The 18,982-nt window shown below is 34.7% G+C and overlaps 1 protein-coding gene across 1 annotated transcript in view; it reads left to right on the plus strand.

The window, feature by feature from the left end:
* Window positions 1–1,323: 1,323 nt before the first annotated feature.
* Window positions 1,324–18,982, plus strand: part of LOC131152085 (transcription factor bHLH128-like) — a 53,568-nt gene continuing 35,909 nt past the window's right edge. The window contains exons 1-2 of the mRNA XM_058103712.1: window positions 1,324–1,919; window positions 5,792–6,144. Of these exons, the coding sequence (XP_057959695.1) occupies window positions 1,484–1,919; window positions 5,792–6,144 (789 nt within the window). The 5' untranslated portion in view covers window positions 1,324–1,483. The remainder of the gene's footprint in view (window positions 1,920–5,791; window positions 6,145–18,982) is intronic.

The raw sequence follows: 18,982 nt of genomic DNA on the forward strand, positions 1-18,982 counted from the left end.
ATAAATTTTGATCCAAACAGAATATGTGGATGAAACTATTATTATAATCATTATTTATAAAATTTTAGCTCGAACTTGAGCCTAAGCCCGAGCCTGAGTTTGAACCCAAACCAGCAAATATGCCAAGCTTGAACCAATATTTTTAATCTCGAGTCGAGCTCTCAGCTTGAACCCAAACCGAGTTTTGACTTTATTGAAATTCAACTCGGCTCGACTTGTTGGCAGCCCCAAGCGCAAACAATTGCTAAATTAAATGGAAAAAAAGATAAACATACTCTTGCGCTTATTATAATGAGAGATTTTACCCAACCTATACGAGAGAATGCTATTGCATTTTGTTGTAGAGAAGGAAATTGGTCCACCAATTAATAAATTTGAACATGAGATTTCATCTTTTATACTTTTTAAAAAAATTATTTTTAATTTTTAGGAGTAATTAATTGAACTAAATAATTAGATTTCAAGAAATAAACTTTCAACCAATTAAATCCAGTTAATTTTTTTTTTAATTTTTTTAAAATTAAAAAAAATCTCACAATTCAAGATTCCCATTTTGAAGCCTCTGTCGTTTCTTACCGTCTCGTATAAAAATAATATGGATATGAATATGTAAAATTGGATACAAAACTTGTTAGCTGATGTGGCTGGGGAGGCTGTCGCCCCTCCTGGGCTTTTTCACAGTAGGTGTACACGGTTCGGTTTGGTTCGGTTCGGTTTTGGCCAGAACCAAAAATTGAATCGAAATTTTCGATTTTGGGATTTCCGAACCGAAATCGAACCGAAATTATGCTTTAATTGAAAACCGAAAATTTGGCGATTCGGTTGCAGTTTTTTGATTTTAAACTGATTTTTTTTTACAAAAAAAAACCTTTATTTTTCATAAAGTTGTTGAAAATTTATTAAGCATTTTAATTTTTTATAGGGACTCATAATTTTAACAAAATAAAATATGTTGGACACTTTTAACAAAAATAACCTTTATTTTTTATAAAGTTCTTTAAAAAAAATTTATTGAGGATTTTTTTTTTCTATAGTAGCTATCTTTATAGCATGCTATATTTTTACTAGCCATATTATATATATATATCTATCTTATATAAATTGGTTTTTCGATTTTTTTTCGGTTCGGTTTCAACATAAAATCAAAATCAAAATCGAAATCGAAATCAAAATCGAACCTTTTTATTTTTGAAAACATCAACCGAAACTAAAAATCGAAAAACCAAATCGTTTATAATTTCAATTCGATTTTGATCCGATTTTCGATTTTTCGGTAATTTTTGTACACCTAGCGAGCATCACCCCCCTTCTTCCATCCCCATTAGTTTTTACTCATTTCCTCTCTCTCTCCCCTTCTTCCATCCCCATTAGTTTTTACTCATTTCCTCTCTCTCTCTCTCTCTCTCTCTCTCTCTCTCTCCAACTCTAGCTTAAAGGCACATTAATTGATCCCACTCCCACAAGACCACACCCACCCGCACATATGTACCCATGTCGAAGGCCCCTCGCCCAAGGCGGCGGCCTAACCCGCTACGGCTCCGCTCCGGAATCCCTCCTAACCGCTGCCATCGACTCTGCCCTCGAATCCACTGCTCGCCACTTCTCCCCCCTGGAATCGCGGACCGCCCTGGCTGGCCAATACTTCTCCGGCGACAGGTCCTCCCTCACCTCCGACTCCTCTTGCAAGGTCAGCTCATTACCGTCCGATCCGCACCAGTACAAAGGCACAACTACTAAAGCTGCAGTAAAGCCAGGGCTGCAGAGATCCTACGGTTTGAATGAGGTAGACGTTGGGGATTTTGCGACGGCCACTAATTTGAAATCCGCAGCTACCTGCGACGGCGGCGGCGGATCATCGTCCCTGATACGGCACAGCAGCTCGCCTGCTGGGTTTCTTAGCCATCTCGCTGCGGATACAGGTATGCTTCTCCTTGTTGAGGGTGGTTTTTCACATTTTCTTCAGCTTAGCTTTGTTTAGGAATGGCCTTCTCCGGGAAGTCCTTTTTGTTTGAAATGACGGTTTTACCCGCGACCGCGTTCTGAGTTTTGGGGTTTCGAGACTTTGGGACTTTCTGACCGCCCTTTGGGGAATGAAGACGAAACTTTTGGACTTTCTGACTGCCCTTTGGGGAATGAAGAGGTGCCCCAAATTACGGCACTTGAGACGATGCGTGCGGAGTTAAGGGTCCCATATAATTACTATTATTTTATTTATTATTTTTAATATTTATTAATTGTTGTCACACGTCTTTGGGAGTTCTAAATTAGCTTATTGGAGTTATGTAAATAATGAATAGAGTCATAGATAGCTTCCTTTAATGGACATTTATTTATTTATTTATTAATCAAAGTTCTATTTCAGTATTAAATTTATAAAAAAAAGATATTGTAAGAATAATTAGAAAAAATACGGATTGTAAATTGAATTCTTTTATTTTAATAGTGTATTTGTATATATAATTTTCTAAAAATAATTTAAAATTTTAAATTTTAAATAAGATTATAGTTTAAAGTTTTATAAAAAACGAGGAATAAAAAGTAAAAAACATTAGTTACAATCAAATATGCATAAGTATTAACTCATGTATCATGGATCACACTATTTTATAATTTAATACTATACTATTATTTTTCATGTGTTGCAATATTATTATATATAATATAGATATCAATAATATTGAGTATAATACTTTATATTAAAAATATTGTTATATATTTATATTTAATGATATCATAATATTATCTTTTTAAATTTATGTAATATAGACTATATTATATGTTGTAATATATGGGACACTATATATTTAGTATACAATAGTGTTATATTCTTTTGTATATTATATCATAATATTAAATTTTATTAAATTCAACACTTTTTCTAAAAAAGCATTTCTACATAAGTGGTTCCAAACGATCCCTTAGTGGTGTTTGGTTGTGTTTAAAATAAGTAGTATTTGAATACTTACTTTTATTATAAGTTTACTATATAATTATTTTTAAATATATTTTAAATTACAAATATTAATATTTTTTAATCGACAATTTATTTACTAATTTATTTAATTATTTATAAATAAAATTTAAATATTTCATGTTAAAAAATAATATATGATTATTATTTTTTATTAATAATAATCTTGTTATTAATGTATATTTATAACATATTACTATCATATTAAATTATGATAAAAATAATATTATTAATTAAATTTAAAATATTAATTTTAAATTGATAAATAGTTCTTGTTCAATCCAGAATTGAATTATAATAACTAATATGTCATAATAGATATTAAAATTATGATAATAATATTATATTATTTTAGCTAGTAGAAAATATTTAACATTTTAATTAGAAAATTCATATTACATTTATATTTTTGTTATAAAAATAGTAACTAAAATAATATAATATTATTTATTAATTATCAATAATCTTGTTATTAATGTATATTTATAACATATGATTATCACATTAATTTTTGTTAAAAATAGTATTAATAACTAAATTTAAAATTTGGGTTTATTTAAATTTAAATTTATAGATGTTTATTTATTTATTTATTCCAGAATTTAATTATATTTTATTAATAATGAATAGTTATAATGCATAATAAAATAATTTATGATTAATATTTAGTGAACAATTTAATTAATAATTATTTTAATTGTTATTTAAATTAATATTTGAATATTTTATTAAGTAAAAATCATGTGACATTAATTCGATAATTCTACCAAATGTTATTACATAATTATATAAAGTAAGCATGTCGATATAAAACTAACACTTTTTTGAAATATATTAGATTTAAGTGTGTGTGTGCCAGAGACACCTTCCTTGAAGTTTATCTCACTTACCTCCCTTGAGGTTTGAGTCGTTTGAAAAAAAAATGCAGACCTTTCCTAAGTTTTTAAAACTTTGACTGACCTTTTGTGTCATTTGATTTTTGGGACACTTATGAGAGTTTGTCCCTTTTTTGTTTCATCAAATATAAAGGGAGGTCTATGTCTTTCTAGCGAACTTGAGGGGAGGTCTGTGTTTGTTTTTTTTTTTTTTTTCCAAACTTCAGGGGGGGGGGTTATTCCCTATAATTATTGACACCTAAGACCTCAGGAGAGGTCAATATCTTTTACCCTAACTAGATTTAAGGCAAGATCTATTAACTTGGTCATTTTAATATGTAGGGTTCAAACTGTTGCTGCTTGACATGCAAGTTTGTTTTGTAATTAGGTCAACTCAGCTGGCACACCGAGTTTGACCATGTTGCTCTAAGTTGGGCAAATTGACCTGCTGAGTTCAAATCTTGTTAATTAGGTCTAAATTTGAACTTTGAATATAGTAATCATAAGTGCGGTTAATGATTTTAAAATAGTATTATTAGGAAGTACCTGTAAAGCATTTTTTTTATAGAAAAAGAAAATATAAGGTAGAGGAAAGAATGTACAGAGAGTAGAATAAGATCCTCCTATTAAAATAAACCCCTAAGACACTCTTTAACAAGAGCTAATTATAAATAGGCATGATTACTTATGCAACAAAACTCATTTGATATGAAAGAATTCACAGGAAGTTCATTCTCATTTTTATTGCTTATAATTTGCTCTCAAATGTATGCTAAATTTTATTTATTTGCTTATAAACTATTTTAGTTAATTCAAGGAGACATGCTGTTATCATAAAATGGTATTTTAATTTCATTATAACATTTCAAACTCATGTCTTTTTGGGTCTTTGATCCATAGTTGTTTATATCATGAAATATTGTAATGTATGGGTTTAGCCATTTTATTTACCCTATGTTTGGGAGTCTGGATTTTGAGTCTTTTACTTGAATTTTTGTTGATTTGAACAAAATTCAATATACTTTTGCATTAATTTTTTTTTTTCCTAAACTCACATTAACCCAAAACCAAGTGTAAAATATATTGAGGATACCTTTCAACCAAATGTGATTTTTGTTAGTACAATTTCATCAAAAGTTTCGAGTACAGTTTGTCTGGTAAGTCACTCATGGAATGGGAAATTGGTTTTGAACTTAATTCACTTTATGAGAAAGTTAGTTCTTGAAACTTCCTCAAATTTGATTTTAGATCTATGATTGCTTTCAATAAATTGTAGCATGTTAACCTGAAAATAATTTTATATTGTAAAATAGCTTTTGCTTTAAAATTGTTCAAATAGGTCCTTAGTATGAAGGGGAGCTTAGGCGCAATGGTAAAGTTGTCGCTGTATGACTTGGAGGTCATGGGTTCGAGGCGTGGAAACAGCCTCTTGCAAAAATGCATGGTAAGGCTGCATGCTATAGACCCATCATGGTCCGCTCCTTCCCTTGACCCCAAATATGCGGGAGCTTTGTGCATTGGGCTGCCCTTTCTATTTTTTAAACAGACCTTTAGTTTAATTTCTCTCCAAGATTGATAAGGTTAGATGCAGGTCTGAATTTTATAGCACTAGTGCCTCTGTTGAGAGCATAGATTTTGAGCATTTAATTTAAAATTACATTAAGGTTATTAAAATTTAATAATAATAATAATAGAAGAAGAAGAAGAAGGAGAAGAAGGAGGAGTTAGATGCCACCTTTGAGGCATTTCAACTTTTCAATTGAGATATAATTTTGGAATTTAAGTGCAGTGGCATCCTCATTATTTCGGTAAATTAATTGAGCGTCAGAAAGATTCCAAACACTGCCATGTTTTATTATTATTATTATTATTATTATTATTATTGTTGTTGTTGTTGTAAACTTTTGGGTATGAAATAAGCCATTTTGAACAATGTGGACTGCAGGAGGTTTTTTTTTAACAAGGGGGAGTGGAGGCTATAATAATAATACACAGTGTGGGTCTAGGTCTAGTGGGGGCAATGGAATATCAAGGTTGAAGTCTCAGATGAGCTTCACGGGACAAGAGTCCCTTTCCCAGATCTCCGAAGGAAATGAAAATATTGTGGACTGCATAAACTCAGAAAATGGGCACAGAAAGAGCACACATTCTTATGCCACTGCAAGTGCTAGCTTTGCCATGGACTCGTGGGATGACTCCACTGCCACCAATTCTATTGTGTTTTCTGCCCCACCAACCAAGCGAGCTAAACTTACGAGTGGAGACATTCTTGATGGCTTTAGTGCCCTTGAATCTCAGGTATTTCAATGTTTGTTTATTGAGGTTTCATTGAATTCTAGAAGTAATTGATCTAATTCATCTAAAGCAAGAATGAGCTTTTAATCCAATTCAACACTCCATATTAGTTTTTCATGACACATTAAGTACTAGTCGTGCATTGACATACTAGTAAATATGTTATGTGCACTGCACATGATTGCAAGTGAATAGTTATGTGAAATTTTTTTTATAATACTTGATGAAGTTTATATTTTTAAAAGCAAATTAGTGGTATGTTGTCATATTTGATTAAGCTTATAAATACTAAAGTATGAGTATTCAAATATATTAAAGTTTGAATATTCAAAACTATTTAGAAAAATTTAAAATTTGTTTAAACTATAAATACAAACATAGACGTGCAATAAAATTATGACACCATGCAAATACAAGGAGATGAAAAATCTTTAAAATATAGGTTGTAATATGACATGACTTCTCTAATTAAAATTTTGCAATATTTGTATAACATTGTATGTAAAAATCTAATAAATATTTATAAAATTTTCATTCTTTTTTATTTTGTAAAAAAATCTAAATCAATAAGTTTATTGCAATTTCTAAATTGTGATTGCTATTTAAATTTTTATTACTTAAATGATCAATTAATTAGTTTTTAATTTCAAAGAAAGTTGAAGTTTGTTATTTGGAGGGTATGTTAGGTCTATAATTTTATTTCTAAAATGACTCTTTTAGAAGTTATGTTATTATTTATCTAAATAATGTTAGACACTTTACAATGATTTTTGAAGATTTTGGAGGAATTTAGCTATTTTATTTTGGGATAGTAATTTCATTTATCATTTATATTATCACTATGTTTATTTTATTTTTCAATCAAACAAAATTTTAGGTTCAATCTCAACCTATTTAAGATAAAATTTCTATTTTATCTAATTTTTGTTGAATTTAGTTTCTTTCAGAAATTCTTTGGCTTAATTTTTAAAAATAATAATAATAATAATAATATTTTTTTAACAAAATAATTTACGTTATTTGTACTTTTATATGTGATGTACATATACTGCTAGTTTAATTGTTTTCAACTATATGGACTTGTTAACTTCTTCCAAATAGGCTCTCTCTAAATTTAATTTTTTATAATTTTTATTGAATTTACTTCTTTAAGGATCATTTTGTCTTAGTTTTAAAATATAATGATATTTTTGTCCAAAAAATAATTTACTTCTTTAGTTCATTCATTTATTTATTTATTTTTTTCTGTGGATCAGCAATATTTTAAGATATTAAAGAGTGAACAACAATTATAGGTAGTTTGAATGTTTATGTGTTAGATATATAACTAGTTATAGTCTCTGATTCAGGCTTGCCTTTCAAGCATCCCCCCTTATTTTTTGTCAGTTTTAAGATTCAGACAAGGACTTCTAGTAAACTTGAGAAAATCGTGACGCTTTTTGTGGTCTGGTGTGGGGGGTCATAGGGCCCACATAGTTAGATGGGATGTAGTTTGTTAGATATAACTAGTTATAGTCTCTTAGTGGACTTCCAATGGTTAGAGCTTAGGACTTCCATGCTGGAGGTTTCGTGTTTGAACCTAAGGAGGGAATGAACGGATATGGGATGAAAGATGCATAGGTCAGGCTTGGTGAACCTTCTATAAAACAAAAGAGGAATATAAGTAATTATAACTTAGTTATAAGACAGGTAGTATTTTTTTATAGCGTTACTTTTTATTCCACTGAACCAATATTTGTAAAAGGGTATTTTAGATAATGAAAAGTGGGTACCAAATAAGTGGGAGAATCCCCTTTATATATGATAAATGTGCACATGTATCCCAGTGTACCTGTAACAAACTGCAAAGGGGAAAAAAAGAAGAAAAAATAATTAAATCGGCTAGAAGCCACTAGGTAGACTGTTTGATAACATATATTATCTATTCTTTGGGCCATGTCTCTCTCAATCTACTAAATTTAAGGTGTCCTTTAATTATATAATTGTAGCATGCATTTTTCTTTCTTGTAGTATTATTTGAAATATATGGTATAAATGAAGTGTTATCAACATCTAAGGATTTTAACTTAGTTTTGTTTATTTGTCTTGTTTAATTTGTTTTTTTTTTCTTTTTTCTTTTCGCTCACTTATAGTAAAATTTGGATTCATGCTTTTAATTTTTGTTTTATAATCGTTTTTATGTAAATTTAGCTTATAAATTTTAATCATCTATCTTGATTTTGCCTAACAATAGAACCTCCATAATTATTCTTTTATTGGGTCCTAGAAAAAAATGGTTATTTGTTTTAAATTTCTTTTAAAAAAATCAATACAGAATCTATGCTCCCAAATGGGTCAACACTTTTTCCTTACGAGTTTACTTCAAATGTTGTTAAATATTGACTGACTTATATGTTTTAAGTACTATATTATTGCTTTATAGGTAGCTGTATGTAATTTAGGTTTGTATGCATTGCTCATCCATTAATCCATTAAATTTAGATGATTCTCCTTTTTCTTAGAAATGAAAAAATGACTTTGAGAAAGCTTACGATAGAGTAAGTTGGAGCTTCTTGGGTAAAGTCTTTGGGAGGAAGGGTTGGGTGAGAGTTGGTGTTGTTGGACTAGGGGCTGTCTTTCTAATGTGTGGTTCTTAGTGATCGTGAATGGTGAATCCATGTCTTGGTTTGTCTCTTCTTGGAGCATAAGATAAGGTGATCCTTTATAACAGTTTTTAATTGTTCTTGTAGTGGATGTGATGTAGGACAAGAAGTAAAACCTTTGGAAGATCCCTGCTAGAAAATAATTAAGAAGAGTTGGGTTAAGGAATTGTGGGGTTAAGTTAGTAGTTTATTATGTGTGTTTAGTATTAACTAGTATAGGATTATGCGTATTTGGGGGATGTTTGTAATATTTATGTAAAGTAGGGATATATTTGTAATGTTATGTTGTTTTAGGGGTTTATGTGTAATTTCATGTAAAGAGGCTTTTTTATAAACAGTGTGTGGAAGTCATGTTGTAGGCAGTTGTTGATGAATTTGAATTGAAGTGAACATGAGTTCCCCCTTGTATCTCCTCTCTCCTCCCTTCCCTTTCCTTCTTCTCTTCTAATTTCTCCATGGCTGAAGAACCTTGATGCTGCCTATCAGAGCCCAACCACGATCTCTTCCATTTCTTCTTCCCCTCTCCTTTTTTCTCTTCTTCCTATCCCCCACCATTCTGCCCTCTTACCTCTTCTCTGTTTCTCTTCTCCTTCTTTTCTTCTTCTTCTTCTCTTTGATTCTCTCCAATAACTCTCTCAACTCTCTTTCTCATTTCTGAATTCTGTAGCTGTCTCTTGGCAGTTTTTGCCCAGAAACTCCTCCAACCTCCCATCTTCTTCTTTTCTCTCCTATAACTCTCTCAACTCTCTCTCATTTCTCTATTCTGTGGCTGTCTCTTGGCATTTTCTGGCAGTTTCTGTCCAGTAACTCCTCCAACTTCCCATCTTATTTTCTCTCCTTCAGTTTTTTAACTCTCTCTCTCTCTCTCTGAATTTCAGGTTATTTTGCAGTTTCTGAACTTTTCAGATATTCCAGTCGTGTCCCCAAATCTGGAACACCACTTTCCAGCAACCATCCTGTAACACCACCCACACCACCAAAAACCTAATCCCCCTGAAACCCTCAAAATTTCATCGCTGTCCAACCATCAGAGGAACCCCCAGACCCCGGCCAAACATAATCTAGCCATCGGCCTTCAAGAATCTATAGTGTCTTGTGTTTTTATCATCGCATTTGCACCACCACCACCACCACTGTGCTCCCCACCCACTGATCTGCAGTCGCTTGAAGTTTCATTGCTGGAATCTCACCGCCGGAAACCCACACCCACGTTTTGGCAAAGCGCGTCAGAAAGTCTCCCAGAGTCTTCTGCAATTTCCTGTCTCGTGAGAAATTGCCTGCAGCCATGATATTTTGAGCTGCAGGGTGATATTTTAATTGTAGAAACACTACATTGCAAGCAAGCATGATAATTTGGCATGAAACTCAAGAATTGTTACTGCTAGAATAACAAAGTAAGGTTTTTTTTTCTCTCTGTAATTTGTGAGTTTTCTTCGTGAATTTGTTTCATTTCAGCAAGACAATCAATATCAAGGTGGATTAAAGATAATTTTTGAGAACTTGGGATTAAGGATTGTGGAAACTTGTGTTAAAGGGTTGTGATATATAGCTGCAGCATATGTATATGCATAATTCAGCAATATGGTGACAAATTATAGGAAAAAGGAATGCCATTTGCCAAATTTTGGGCACAATTTCAAGCTTTTCCACACCTTTTGATGCGGAACCCCAAGAATGAACGTCCGGAGACCCCAAATTAGATTTATCAAAATCCCAAACCTAAAATAAGTTTTGACATGGTAGTGGATCCTTGACCTATTGCTTGATGTGAAACACAAACCAAGAATATCAAATTAATGGATGAACGCCACAAAGGTAGTACCTTTGATAAGTTTGGTGAAAGTTCATTGAAGAACTTGAAGAGAAATAAACCTCGCTTGGAATTGTATTTAGCCAAAAATATTCCCTTTTTCAATACAACAGAGAGTTGGCTACCTATAGAAAATAAAAGAAACCCATGACATCAGCTTGGCCAATAAAAATAGGCCATGACATCAATCTGGCCAATAAAATAGCCCCACATAACCTTAAGCATGTCATGTCATTTAATGAAACATGTGTAAGTCACATGCCATGTGCCATGTCCTTTAATGAAACATGTGCAAGTTACATGCCATGCTTAATTGACACAATTGGCCAACTATTTAGCCCATACTTTAATTAAAACAATAAAAATTCCCCAAACAGCAGCCCCTATTGGCTTAAGGTTCCACCTTCACACATCTTTAGACAATTTATCATGTTAGGCTCTTCAAGAAAGTCCTTTTCTTTAGTGTCCATGGCCATCATTGACTTTTGTTCAAGCAACTTCTCAATTGGTCCCTGTGTAGCCTCCTTGACCTTCTTGGCTCTAGCTCTTGTGATGGGTCCGCTTGGCATGTGCAGATCATCCTGTGCAATCGCAGCTTGTTGGTTCATATCATTCCCCCTCTCCTCAAAAGGATTCGTCCTTGAATTATCACCTACATCAAAAGGGGATAAATTAGAAACGTTGAACGTTGCATTGACCTTATACTCACTCGGTAGATCCAACTTGTATGCATTGTCATTGATCTTTTCTAGCACTTGAAAAGGTCCATCACCCCTTGGGTGTAGTTTTGTTTTCCTTTTAGTAGGAAGCCTCTCTTTTCTCATATGCACCTATACCCAATCTCCCGTTTCAAAAGTAATGAACTTGCGCCCCTTATTGGCTTGAGATGAATATTGTCGGTTCATCTTTTTGATGTACTGCCGTGTTTGTTCATGGATCCTCTTCACCAAGTCAACCTTTTGTCGTCTGTCTAGGCTAGTCTCATTCATTGGCAGCGGCATCAAATCCAATGGAGTCAAAGGATTAAAACCAAACAATTTCAAATGGAGAAAAATTAGTAGAAGCATGCACAATTCTATTATAAGCAAACTCAACAAGTGGTATGCATTCTTCCCATGATTTTAAATTCCTTTGAATGACCGCATGCAATAAGGTAGCTAAAGTCTAATTAACTACTTCGGTTTGACCATCGGTTTGAGGATGACAAGTAGTAGAAAACAATAGCTTAGTTCCTACCTTTCCCCACAAAACCTTCCAAAAGTAGCTAAGGAATTTAACATCCCTATCACTCACGATTGTCCTAGGAATGCCATGCAATCGTACAATGTCCCTAAAGAATAAATTGGCTATATTTGTGGCATCATCAGTTTTATGGCAAGGAATAAAATGTGCCATTTTAGAAAATCTATCAACCACCACAAATATAGAGTCCATACCCCCTTTGGACCTAGGCAAACCTAATATGAAATCCATTGAAATGTCTACCCAAGGTTCACTAGGTACAGGAAAAGGAGTATAAAGGCCATGAGGTAAGAACTTGGACTTAGCTTGTTTACATGAAATGCATCTCGAACACTCTCTCTCTACATTTCTATGCATATGTGGCCAAAAGAAGTGTTCATGCAGAATATCTAAATTCTTTTGTACCCCAAAATGTCCTATCAAACCCCCGCTATGTGACTCTCGCACAAGCAATTCTCTTAAGTAGCAGTTAGGCACACAAAGTCTATTCTCCCTAAACAAATATCCATCATGCCTATGCAATTTATGAAACACAACTTTAGCACATGCCTCATACACATTAGCAAAATCAGAATCTTTAGCATATAAATCCTTTATGTACTCAAAACCCAATAGCTTAGTGCTAAGTGTAGTAATTAAGGCAGATCTGCGAGAAAGCACATCAGCCACGACATTCTCTTTCCCCTGCTTGTACTGAATGACATATGGGAAGGCTTCAATGAACTCTAACCATTTGGCGTGGCGACGATTTAGCTTACCTTGCCCCTTCAAATGCTTTAATGATTCATGATCAGAGTGGATCGCGAATTCTTTAGGCCATAAGTAGTGTTGCCACGTCTCCAATGTCCTCACCAAGGCATACAGTTCTTTATCATAAGTGGAGTAGTTCAATGCTGCCCCATTGAGCTTTTCACTAAAATATGCAATGAAACACTTATCCTGCATCAAAACAACTCCAATACCAATCTTGGAGGCTTCACATTTAATCTCAAAAGTTTTAGTGAAATCAGATAAAAGCAACAATGGAGCAAAACATAACCTATCTTTAAGCATTTTAAATGCATGTTCTTGTGCTTTACCCCATTTAAACCCCACGTTCTTTTTTATCACTTCAGTTAAAGGTGCAGCAATGGTGCTAAAATGTCTCACAAACCGCCTATAAAAACTAGCCAACCCTTGAAAACTATGTACATCAGTTACAGATTTAGGTGTTGGCCAATCTTTTATTGCTTTCGCCTTTTCCTCATCCACTTCTACACCCTTAGCACTCATCATATAACCCAAGAAAATGACCTTTTCCATGCAAAAATTACATTTCTTTAGGTTAGCAAACAAATTTTCTTTTCTAAGAACATCCAGTACACCTTTCAAATGATCCAAGTGATCATCAAGTTTCTTGTTGTACACTAGGATGTCGTCAAAGTAGACAACAACAAATCTGCCTATAAATGCACGCAACACATGATTCATCAAGCGCATGAAAGTATTAGGTGCATTGGTGACCAAATGGCATAACCATCAATTCATACAAACCGTACTTTGTCTTAAATGTAGTTTTCCATTCATCACCTGGTTTCACTCTTATTTGATGGCTGCCACTTTTTAAATCAATTTTAGAAAAATGCATGAGCCATGCAGTTCATCTAACATGTCATTTAGTCTAGGGATAGGATGACGTTACTTTACAGTGATTTTATTAATCTACAGTCAATGCACATCCTCCATGATCCATCTTTCTTCGGTACCAATAGCATGGGTACCATACACGGACTCATGCTCTCCCTCACATGCCCCTTGGCTAGCAGCTCCTCAACTTGTCTTTGAAGTTCCTTAGTCTCCTTGGGGCTGTTCCTATAGGCCAGATGGGAATCGTAGCCCCGGGGATGAAGTCAATCTGATGCTCAATTCTTTTAATTGGTAGCAAACCATTGGGCACGTCTACAGGAAAGACATCCTCGTATTCTTGCAGCAAAGAAAAAACAGTACTAGGCAAGGAAGAGGTGAGTTCATTAGTGCTCAAATATTCCTCCTTGTACATGAGTACAACTAGAGGTCTTTGTGCATAAAAAAACTTTCTTACACTCTTTTTCCTTTGCATACAAACTCACTTTTTCCTCTCTTGCTATTTTCCTCTCATTTTTACCACTTTTTTTTTTTTTTTTCTAATTTCAGCTCCTCTCTTGCCCTCATTTTCTCTCCTCTGTTTTCTCCTTTTGTTTTATTCTCAGCCTCTCTTTTGTTTTTCTCATCATTTGCTCTTTTCAATCTCACTGGATTTTCATACACTTGCTTATGAGTCAATGGTACAAGGGTCACACTCCTCTCATCTTTTATAAAGGAATACCTATTCTTGAACCCATCATGAGTGACACATCGATCATATTGCCACGGCTTGCCCAATAAGATGTGACTAGCATGCATAGGGACCGCATCACATAGAATCTCATCAGAATATTTTCCAATTGAAAATACAATCAGCACTTGCTTATTCACCCTAACCTCCCCACACTCATTCAAACATTGAAGTTTGTAAGGCCTAGGGTGTTTTATGCATTGCAACCCCAACTTCTCTACTAATGTGGTACTAGCTACGCCTGTGCAGCTCCCTCCATCGATGATCACGCTACACACCTTATCATGGATGTAACATCGAGTATGATATATATTCTCACGCTGCTCCTCATTTTCATCTTTCACCACATGCATGCTTAAGGCTCTCCTAGTTACTGATGCCTTGCCATGGACAGCATACTCAACATCACTAGACTCTTTTAGTGAAGGCATGGACTCATGATCATTCTCTTCATTATCGGTCTCAATAGTACCATCATCTCTCATAATCATTGCTCTTTTATTTGGGCATTGTGATGCAATATGGCCAGTTCCCAAACACCTAAGACACTTGGTATTTCTGTACCTACTAGGTTCAGAAGAAGTTGTACCTTTTTCATGGCTACCCACTTTGTCTTTGCCTTTCTCATTCTCTTCCTTGGATTTGGAAACAACCCTTTCTTCTTTTGATTTCCCCCAATTCGGTTTCCTTGTGGAATGGGAAGCTGAAGTTGTTGTAGCATGCTTGTTTCCACCCTTGTGTTTGAGTTGCCTCTCCTCTTTCATTGCCATATGCACCTTGTCCTCTAACTCCACATAGTGTTGTAGCTCCACTATGTTAGCAATTTCCCGGTTCAACCCACATAAGAATCGTGCCATTGTAGCTTCTCTATCTTTCTCAATATTTGCTCGAATCATAGCCATCTCCATCTCTTTGTGGTTGTCCTCCACACTTTTGGTACCTTGGGTAAGGCTTTGAAGACGTTGGTGTAAATCTCGGTAGTAGTGGTTTGGTACAAATCGCTTCCTCATCACCGCCTTCATTTCAGCCCACGTCTCAATAGGCCTTTCCATGTTTATACGCCTTCTAAGAAGAATTTGATCCCACCATACCAGTGCATAGTTAGTGAACTCCACAGCTGCCAATTTCACCTTTTTTTTTTCGGAGTTGTTATGACACTCAAAAATGAGCTCAACCTTCCTCTCCCATTTAGGGTATACATCCGGGTTATTTTTCCTTGAAAAGGAGGGATCTTCATTTTGATGCCTCCGATGTTTCTATCGATGTTATCTCAACCCCTTGGCTCCTATCGAGGTTGCCGCTCTTGCCTAACACCTCGATAAGCAAATCTGCCCATACTGTGTTCATTGCTACCTATATCATGTTCAAATTCAGCAATCGGAGGAGTATGTGGCCTTCGCCGCCTTTCACTGGATTGCCCTCTTCTCAGTCCATCAATTGCAGCGTCTTGTCTATCCAATCTATCTCTGAACTCCCCAAAAACCGTATTGAGTCTTTCAAACTGTTGTTGAATGGCTTGCAAGGTGAAGAATGAGTCTTGTGGAGGGTTCTCATTCTCACTACCCTTGTTGGAAGTTTCAGCGCCAACCGCCTTTATACTCATGATTTCAAACCTGCAAAAAAGGATATTAGAGAGAAAAAAAATTCCTCACTCACTCCCTTACGTGTTTACCCTCAAACAATGACACTCAATGCTTGTGTTTTGACACAATTTTTTTTTTTTTGGCTTTTTCCCTCGGATACGCTCACACACTCGTGCCTCCTACCACTTAGGATTTCTCTTTTAGTTCTTTAATGAACTAATCCCAAACAAACCAATAGTTCAACCAAACACAACAATTGAATCAATGAATTGGAAACAAGATATTAATGAAAATAACAATGGAACAACTAAATCAGGACACAAAACAATGAAAGAAAGACAAAAAGAAGTCAAGAAAACAATAATGACACAAATGAAATAAGAAGAAATTCAATGGAACAAAATAACCAACTCGACCAAGGATATATTCAAACACAAATCAGAATAATAAATTGAATAGATTTTAGAATGGACTAAGATAAAGTCAAAGGAGAATCCAAGTTAAGTGCAGCCACAAATTGAACAAACCTTCAAGCTGCTGCCTCCTCTTTTTTTTTTTGAATGCAAAATGCTGCCTTCTCTCTCTTTTTTTTGAATGCAAAAAATGGTGTTTTTTTTGGGGTACTCTAATTAGCCTTGCTGTGTTTCTTGCAATTTCCAGCCACAAAAGATTCAATCTTGATAATGGATGATATTTAAAGAAATGGAAAATTTCGGAAACAAGAAAACAAGATAGGTAGATCGGATGATAGAAGAATTTGAAATAAGGATAAATGAGTATAAGATAAAAGAATTTTCGAAAGCAAACAAGAAAAATAAGATAGATAGACACTGATTTGAACCAAGGCTCTGATACCAAATGATGCGGAACTCCAAGAATGAACGTCCGGAGACCCCAAATCAGATTTATCAAAACCCCAAACCCAAAATAAGATTCGACATGGTAGTGGATCCTTGACCTATTGCTTGACGTGAAGAACAGACCAAGAATATCAAATTAATGGTTGAATGCCACAAAGGTAGCACTTTTGATAAGTTCAGTGAAAGTTCAATGAAGAACTTGAAGAGAAATAAACTTCACTTGGAATTGTATTTAGCCAAAAATATTCCTTTTTTCAATACAACAGAGAGTTGGCTACTAATAGAAAATAAAAGAAACCCATGACATCAGCCTGACCAATAAAAATAGGTTATGACATTAATCTAGCCAATAAAATGGCCCCACATAACCTTAAACATGACATGTCATTTAAAGAAACATGAGCAAGTCACATGCCATGTGCCATGTCCTTTAATGAAACATGTGCAAGTCACATGCCATGCTTAATTGACACAATTGGCCCACTATTTAGCCCATACTTTAATTAAAACAATAAAAATTCCCCAAACAGCCCCTATTGGCTTAAGGTTCCAACTTCACACGTCTTTAGACAATTTACCATCTTAGGCTCTTCAAGAAAGTCCTTTTCTTTAGTGTCCGTGGCTCTCATTGACTCTTGCTCAAGCAACTTCTTAATTAGTCCTTGTGTAGCCTCCTTGATCTTCTTGGCTCTAGCTCTTGTGACGGGTCAGCTTGGCATGTGTAGATCATCTTGTGCAATCAGAGCTTGTTGGTTCATATCACCTTTCTCAAGTGTGGAGAAAAGGTTTGCAAAATCATCATTGATGGAAGAGCACAATGAATGTGTTTTCCATAAATGGAGTCACTCGAATGCAGCTTTATCCGGAACCTCACCCAAAGCCTTATGTGATATCTTGGGTTGATAACTCTATTGTACATGTTTATGAAAGATGTTTAATTCCCATCCAAATGGGTGAATATTTGTTGGCTAATGTTTGGTGTGATATCCTACCTATGAAGATTGGCTATGTACTCTAAGTTCTCCTTGGTTGGATGATTTAGGTGTGACTCAAGGACATAAGAAAACGTGTCTTTCACTATAATGGGAAGAAAATCATTTTGAAGTTAGCTCTACCAATGAACCAAGACAAAGAATCAGTTACAATTACTCAGCTTGAAGACAATACAAGGGAGGAAATGAATGTGTTTGAAGACATCCAAAGTCCTTCAGACATTCCGATTGTCGAGTTTGTCATTCCCAATGTGCTTATTGATGCTAACTCTCAATTCAAGTCTATGATGCTGTCAAAGGATTGTGGTTTCTTGTGTCACTCAAGTGTTGGCTTTCAAAGAATCCAAGTTTGCTTCTAACTTTTGATTCTCCAACGTTTCAAAATTCAAGGCTGAATTTTTCTAATTGGGGGAGAGTTGATGTAGGACAAGAAGTAAAACCTTTGGAAGATCTTTTTGGAAAATAATTAAGAAGCGTTGGGTTAAGGAATTTTGGGGTTTATTTAGTAGTTGATTCTATGGGCTTAGTATTAATTAGTATTGGATTATGTGTATTTGGGGGTTGTTTGTAATATTTGTGTATTGTAGGGGATATTTGTAATGTTTTGTAGTTTTAGGGGTTTATGTGTAATTTCATTAAAGAGATTTTCTTAAAAATAGTGTGTGGAAGTCATGTTGTAGGCAGTTGCTGATGAATTTGAATTGAAGTGAATGTGAGTTTCCCCTTGGTATCTCCTCTCCTCTCTCCTCCCTTCCCCTTCTTCTCTTCTAATTTCTCCATGGCTGCAGAACCTTGATGCTGCAATTAGGATTTTTTGAGCAAGATGATGGATCCTTGTGGAGAGGGGGCTAGTTAAAAGCTTAAAAATAGGAAGAGAGGATGTGGTGGTTTCCTATCTCCAACTTGTTGATGATACCATTTTCTTCCTTAATGATTATAGTCCCTCTTTTGGATTCTCCAAATCATCGAGAGGGTATGTGGACTCAAAATTAATATGGGGAAGAGTGGATTAGCAGCTTTGAATGTATCCAATGAGTGAGTTAGGGAGTTGGCCACTGAAGTGGGATGTGGCGTTCTAGATTGGCCTTTGACTTATTCAAGGTTCCCTTTTTTGGGGGGGGGGGGGGGGGGATATTAAAATAGCGGAGTTTTGAAATTCAATGGTGGAGAGGGTGAGGAAGAGGTTAGATGGGTGGAAGGGAGCTCTCTTTTCTTTAGGGGGAAGAATTACTCTGATTCATGCTTGTCTTTCAAGCATTTTCCTTTATTTTTTGTCTATTTTTAAGATGCCGATAAGAATTGCTAGTAAACTTGAGAAAATTGGCCCCGGGGGGGGGGGGGGGGGTTCATGGTGACCAC

This window comes from Malania oleifera, chromosome 3, assembly GCF_029873635.1.
Source record: "Malania oleifera isolate guangnan ecotype guangnan chromosome 3, ASM2987363v1, whole genome shotgun sequence".
Lineage (NCBI taxonomy): Eukaryota > Viridiplantae > Streptophyta > Magnoliopsida > Santalales > Ximeniaceae > Malania > Malania oleifera.